At 40.0% G+C, this 7,644-nt stretch overlaps 1 protein-coding gene across 1 annotated transcript; it reads left to right on the top strand.

Moving 5' to 3' along the window:
• Nucleotides 1-1,291: 1,291 nt before the first annotated feature.
• Nucleotides 1,292-2,095, top strand: LOC132034668 (uncharacterized). The gene has a single exon (XM_059425047.1). The coding sequence runs from the start codon at nucleotides 1,292-1,294 to the stop codon at nucleotides 2,093-2,095; it is 804 nt and encodes a 267-aa protein (XP_059281030.1).
• The last annotated feature ends 5,549 nt before the right edge of the window (nucleotides 2,096-7,644 follow it).

Below are 7,644 nucleotides of genomic sequence, written 5' to 3'. Positions count from 1 at the left end.
GATGTAAAAGAAACGAGGATAAGCGCACACCTAGATACCCCTCTCAAAGAAGAATTGATAAGTTTGCTAAGGGAGTACGTAGATGTCTTTGCATGGTCATACGCCGACATGCCAGGGCTAAGTACCAACATAGTGTCTCACAGGCTACCCATCAATGAGGGTTTTGCTCCAGTAAAGTAGAAACTCTCACAATTCAAACCAGATCTTAACAAGGCTAGCCTAAAGGATAATTTTTCACTCCCTAACATCCATATACTCATAGACAATTGTACTAAGCAAGAGCTACAATCGTTTGTGGATTGTTTTGCCGACTACCACCAGCTCTTAATAGATAGAGAGGATGTCGAGAAAACAGCCTTCATCACCCCATGGAGAGTATACCATTACAGGGTAATGCCCTTCGGCCTCAAGAATGTCGGCGCGACATACATGAGGGCAATGACTACCATTTTTCATGACATGATCCATAGAGAGATTGAAGTCTATATGGACGATGTCATTATCAAGTCAAGGGAAAGTTCAGAGCATACCACACACTTGCAAAAATTCTTTGACAGGCTCCGGAAGTTTTGCTTGAAATTGAACCCGGCCAAATATGCATTTGGAGTACCGATTGGAAGGTTACTGGGGTTCATAGTCAGCCGAAGAGGCATAGAGCTAGACCCAATAAAGATCAAAGCAATCCAAGAATTGCCTCCTCCCCAAACTAAGAAAGAAGTCATGAGTTTCCTAGGAAGGTTAAATTACATTGGGCGGTTCATAGCTCAATTCACCATCATCGTGGAGTCCATCCTTAAACTTTTGAAAAAGGACGCTCTTACAAAATGGACAGAGGAGTGCCAAGAGGCATTCGACACCATCAAGAGATACCTATCCAACCCACCAGTTTTGGTGCCACCAAGGCCTGGGAGCCCTTTGCTGCTATACCTGTCAGTTGCTGAAAAGGCCTTTGGGTGCGTGTTAGGACAACACGATGAGGAAGGGAAAAAGGAGCGTGCCATTTACTATCTGAGCAAGAAGTTCACAGCCTGTGAGGCAAGATATACGCTAGTGGAAAAAACCTGCTGTGCTCTAACTTGGGTGGCTCAGAAGTTGAGACATTACTTGTCTTCATACACCACTCACCTCATATCCAAGATGGATCCGTTGAGGTACATATTCCGCCAGCCCATGCCCATTGGGAAGTTGGCCAAATGGCAAATGCTGTTAAGTGAATTTGACATCGTGTATATAGCCCAGAAAGCCGTCAAAGGATAGGCCTTGGCTGAATTATTAGCCGCATGCCCAGTGGATGAAGATCTTGAGCCAAGACGAAGGGGTGTTGGCCATAGAAGAAGAAGCAATAAAATCTTATACTAGCTGGAAACTATTCTTTGACGAAGCAGTGAATTACAAAGGTTCCAAAATCGGAGCGGTCTTGATACCAGAGAGTGAGCGACACTACCCCATGGCCGCCAAACTCAAATTTCGCTGTACCAATAACATGGCTGAATATGAGGCCTGCATCCTAGGTCTCAGAATGGCACTGGACATGGACGTCAATGAATTATTGGTCATCGAAGATTCTGACCTACTGATTCACCAAGTACAAGGCGAATGGGCCATTAAGAATGAAAAGATGTTACCATATATGAACTTAGCACAAAGATTGTGCAAGAAATTCAGAAAGATTGAGTTTCGACATAAGCTAAGGGCTCAGAATGAATTTGCTGATGCACTGGCTACAATAGCATCGATGATCCAACATCCTGAAAGCAGTCACATCGACCCACTAAGGATAATTTTGAAAGAAGAACATGCATATTATTGCCACGTGGAAGCTAAGTCAGATGGCAAACCATGGTACAGCGATATCAAAATGTATCTGGAAGGATGGGAGTACCCCGAAGGCATTACAAATGTACAAAAGAAGACCATCCGAAGAATGGAGAATGGTTTCTTATTAAACAAAGAAGTTTTGTACAAATGGACGCCGGGTTTGGGTCTACTTAGATGTGTAGATGCCGGCGAAGCCACCAAACTTCTAGAAGAAATACATGCTGGGACATGTGGACCCCATATGAGTGGATTCGTACTAGAAAAGAAGATTCTGTGAGCAGGATATTATTGGATGACCATGGAGAGCGACTGCTGCAAATATGTGCAGAGATGCCATCAGTGCCAAATCCACGGTGATCTGATCAAGGTCCCTCCAAGTGAGCTTAATGCTATGAGCTTACCATGGCCTTTTGTTGGTTGGGGCATGGATGTCATTAGGCCCATTGAATCTGTAGCCTCAAATGGCCACCGGTTCATCCTAGTAGCAATTGACTACTTCACCAAATGGGTGGAAGCGACATCCCACAAATCAATAACAAAGAAAGTGGTAGCTGACTTCGTGCGAAACCACATCATATGCCGATTAGGTATACCTGAGTCCATGATAACAGACAATTGATCTAATCTGAGTAGCCATCTGATGAAGGATATCTGTGAGTAATTCAAGATCACCCACCGAAACTCGACATCCTACATGCCGTAAATGAACGGAGCCGTAGAAGCAGTCAACAAAAATATCAAAAGGGTATTGAGAAAAATGATAATCATAAAGGTTGGCATGAGCAGTTGCCTTATGCTTTATTGGGATCCCGTACCACAGCCAGAACTTCAATCGGAGCAACTCCATACCTGCTGGTCTATGGAACTGAAGCAGTCATACCTGCTGAAGTTGAGATACCTTCCCTAAGGATCATCCAAGAAGCAGAATTGGACAATATTAAATGGGTCTAGGCTCATTCTGAGCAGTTGTCTTTAATTGATGAGAAAAGGATGGTTGTGGTATGTCACAGTCAATTGTACCGACAAAGGATGGCAAAAGCCTTCAACAAGCGAGTCAGAACTAGACTTTTCAGATTGGGCAGATAGTGCTTAAAAGAATTTTCTCATATCAAGATGAATACAAAGGGAAGTTTGCTCCCAACTGGCAAGGTCCTTATGTGGTCCGCAAAGTACTCTCCGGAGGCGCAGTAGTATTGGTAGAAATGGACGGACAAGAGTGGCCAAAGCCCATCAACTCAGATGCAATCAAGCGCTACTATGCATAAAGAAGAAGTTTCTTAGTTTGAAATAGTACTCTTTGCTTGTAATTCTATTTGCTTGTATTAGTTGTTTCCTTTTTCTTGTAATCATTTTGTAATAGATAGATAAAACAAAATACCTTTTGTATCATGAACTACGCAATGACCTGATTTCCCCACAGTGGGATACATAGGCAGTCCTTCTGGGACCCGGTTGCTTTATTAGTAAAAATCAAAAGTCCACTATTTTTTATTCTGAACTACGCTCAACCTGAATTCCTACTGCAACAGGATACATAGGCTCTCTTTGAGCTCGGTCGCATCAAAAGAAAAACCCAAGAAAGCCCCTAGAAAGCCTCAGAGATAAGACTTCACAAAAAAGCAAGGACTGCTGCTTGCTTGACTGGGGCAGAATTTTTGAGAGGATCTCAAAAATTCGCGAGTTCAATCCACTACAAAAATTAGCCAACTCGGAACTTTAAACTGGGGCAGATCCGGAAGATTCGGCATGAGCATTTGTAAATCAAAATTTAAACTGGGGTAGAATTTTTGAGAAAAGGTCTAAAAAATTTCACGGATGAAAGGATCTCCCTCATTCAAAGCGCATGTCATGACAATTAAAAATGCTTTTATTTTTCCACAAATTAGATACCCTTATGGTAGCATTAAAAAAATGATTTTTCTACATAATGAGAATAGGTTTATCTTTCGAATACCAGAGCTAAAGGGGTTTCGGGTCCAGAAAGCTGAGGATGCGACAGAGCCAAAGAACATAGATCAACTTAAAATAGGAAAAAATTAACCCATTTCTGATGCAGGTCCCCAGGACATCGGAAGATGATCCTTTTTCTAGCCTTGCTTCATGTGCAGGAAACATTTCGCTAAAGAAAGTCCAGACTGCTATTGAGATCCGGCTTTCGGAATATATATCCAGCCACGAAGACCATAAAGTTTCAACTACCACCAAGGACAAAAGCCACAAAGGCTAAGGAAAAATCAGAATACCATCAGGGTTAGGTATCCAGTCGCGAGGGCTATGAAAAAATCAAAAGCCATAAGGGCAAAATATCTAGCCACGAGGGCTATAAAAGATCAAAGCCATAAGGGAAAAATGCCTAGCCGTGAGGGCTATAAAAGGATTGGTAAGGCCACGGGAGCAAAATATTAAGCCCCAATGGCTATGAAATAACTGGAAGCTACCACAATGGCAAATGTTTGGCCAGAAGGGTTGTAGTAAAATAATACAAAAGATATTCAACCAAGAGGGTCATAGGCGGAACAAAGGACTAAAGAAAGAAGATTCAGCCGAAGGGGCCATATCTGTCTTTCGCATCACTTTTTCTTATTTGCCGAGAGGGCCATTGCATATCTATTTTTCTGCTGCCGAGAGGGCTATCACTTTTTCTTATCCTCCAAGAGAGCCATTGCATATCTATTTTCCTGCTGCTAAGAGGGCCATTGCATATCTAATTTCCTGCTGCCAAGAGAGCCATTGCATATCTATTTTCCTGTTGCCAAGAGGACCATTCATACAAACATGTCAAGAGGGACATTCATACAAACATACCAAGAGGGTCATTGACATAAACGTATCAAGAGGGCATTTATATCAATTGCCAAAAAGGCAATGCATATAAATTACTGGATATGGCAAGACCACAAAGCGATGTGAAACCGGTCAAGAGACCGCAGTATTCGCTCAAGAAATAAGATGATGTAAATTCGGTCAGATGATCGCAATATTCATCATCCAAAAATCAACGTTACTCAGAAAATGGAAGCAGATTTGTTAGCCTCAAAGAGCAGGTCGATCAAATCAAATCCAAATAGATTACGGAACAAACATGGAACTTTTTCTTATGCGGCCGGTCGAGATAGGGTCCCCATGAGAGTCAAGCTCTCCGGCCAGGACTTGGAAGATCACTCCTCACCATGCTCAACCACACAAAACTGCTTATTTGCTTATGTACTTTGTCTGTTTTTATTATTTCGTAATCGGTCGGACATACACAGGAACACACAAAGGCCTTCCCGCATAAGGGATATCCTTTTCCTCCGATTGAGTCAAACTACAGTGACTTGATTCCCAAGAATAGGGATATGTAGGTGGACTCAATGCAGAGAGTCAATCACACTCTTGCCAATCACACCGGACTTCCCAGCTTGACTGCCGGAAGATCTGAGAATTTGCTTTAAATTGCATTTAGAAGTCATAATTGTGTCGAACTACAAATGGCCTAAATTCTCATGAAACCTGAGATATGTAGGAAGCCCAGAAACCAAGGTCTGGCCACACATTTTGTAAATTGCACAAAAATAAGAGGCAATGTGGCTTGGGTCAATCCAAAATCAGGGTCAATCAAGTTTCGTTGCTCAGGGATGGGTTTTCCCCCGAACACCGAAAGGGCAGTTGTTGACACCTAATTTTTGACCTCTCGCAATTTATTTTAACCTCCAAGAGTCCTTGAATATAAAATAAAGTGAAGTAGGCATTTTTAGAAGCCAAAATGATGTTTGAAAATTATTTAGACAATATTCTACCCCTCTATTGGGTAGAATAACTTTTATAAATATTAAAGTCATTTTTGAAAATTAACTCCCATATATTTAGATCAATATTAGCATTATTGAGAAAAATTAAGACACTTCACTCCTTTTAAATTCAAGGAAATTGGACATTTAAAATAAATACTCAATCTCATAATTTAATTTAATATTGTTTGCATAAATGGGTCATTATAATGGATAATATTTTTGATTAATTAAAATGACCAAACCTATGGTTAATTTTAATTAAGGTCGGTATTTATAATTTTAAGAATTTAGTTAGTAAATTCAATTATTTAAGTATTTATCCCTTTTAAAAAATAGCCCAACTAAGTAGGACATTATTTTAAAATGGGTCATTTCTTTAATATATCCAGGAAAACCCCTGAATATACATATACACATGTATACTGCATATATATATATATGTGTGTGTGTGTGTGTGTGTGTGTGTGTGTGTAGAAGAGGGCCAAAAGGATATATTTTTAAAATGGACGGGCCCGGTCCATTAAGGACCGACTCTCAGCCAAGTAGACCTACAAGGGCATTATCATCTCATCCGCTAGGGTTTCAATGAAACCCTTGCGCCGCCTCTCGATTTCTCTCTCTCTCTTACGCGTTCATCGCTATTTTTGGCAAAAGCACAGAGGATACAGGTAGGCCGCAGTTGTGGCATGGCCATCTTGAGGAAAGGAATTAAATGCCTCTTCCTCTTTCATCCGAATCCAAGCCAAACAAGGCATAAAGGTAAAAATTTTCTTATGTTTCCCTTCATTTCAACGGATATACACGACAAAACCTTAATTATCTTTGTTTGCATGCATTTGAAATAAAGGATTTTCATTGGTTTACAAAAGACTCTTTGGATTGAGGCCAAAGATGTGTTTCTTTAAGCATTTTGATAAATCTGGACCGTTTGTTGTTTAATTTCTCCAAATCTAGACCATTTAAGCCTTGAGAAAGCATGTTTGTGTATTTGTCCCATCGACTCGAGATTAGGGTTTTGTCAATTTAAGGGTTCTATAAATAGAACACCAACATTGTTGTTTTAAAAAGAAGTTTCAAGCAACTGAAAATCTCTTTGTTTGAAAACCAATCCGAATGCCTAGGGTTTTCTACCTTATTGCTTAAAAACCTTTAATTTTTGGATTGAGTTTAAGTTTTAAAATATTATAAATGTGTGCGGTTGAGTGTGGAGGAGAAAGCTTTTAGGTTCATTCTCTTCAAAGGCTGTGACCCCAAAAGGTAATCCTTGTTCTTATTTGATTACATTTTTTTAGTTATGTTGGTTTAAATTCCTGTTTGGGTTATTTTATTTGTGCTTTGATTTGCTGTGGCAGTTCATTTGTACATTAGTGTGATTTTAGTGTAATGATTCTTATGTCTTAATGCTAGGATAACTATAAATTATGTTATTAGTATAATAGTTCATTAATTTAGCTTAAGTTCAGGATAATGTGATTTCCTTAAATATATAGTGACTAGGATTTGACCTTAATCTAAAAATTATTTTGAATATCTCTCTCTTTAGTTTAAGTTGTTTGGGGCTATTTGATGATATTACATGAGCCTGGTTTCCTGCTGTCTTGTTAGTCTGAAGTAGTACTGTCCACATGAAGTTCATTATAGTTTAAAAGTGATTTGATTACATTAATTTATTCATATCACTTATATATAGACATGAAAATAACTAAGTAATCTTCCAGTCTATAAATGTTGCTTATACTGGTTTTGTTGTGCCCCACCCACCCTCCAACCGGCGACGACGACCACCACCACTGGTAATACGTTTCCGGCCGGCCAGAGATCTCTCTCACTTCTGTTTTCTCTTTTCTTTTCTTCTTCCTTTTTTGTTTTTCCTCTTTTTCTTCCTCTTCTACCCTGCGACCGGAAACCTTTCACCAGTAGGTTTTCGGTTAGTTTATCCACAGGTACTCAAGTTTTCTGGCAGTTCCTGGCGGTGAACAGTGATTCCGGCTAGTGAACAGTGATTCCGGCCAAAGGAACAATACTTTCTGGCAGAAAACAGAGATTTTTCGGT

Source organism: Lycium ferocissimum, chromosome 10 (assembly GCF_029784015.1).
Source record: "Lycium ferocissimum isolate CSIRO_LF1 chromosome 10, AGI_CSIRO_Lferr_CH_V1, whole genome shotgun sequence".
NCBI classification, from domain to species: Eukaryota; Viridiplantae; Streptophyta; class Magnoliopsida; order Solanales; family Solanaceae; genus Lycium; species Lycium ferocissimum.
This window is presented reverse-complemented; position numbering and strand designations above follow the sequence as displayed.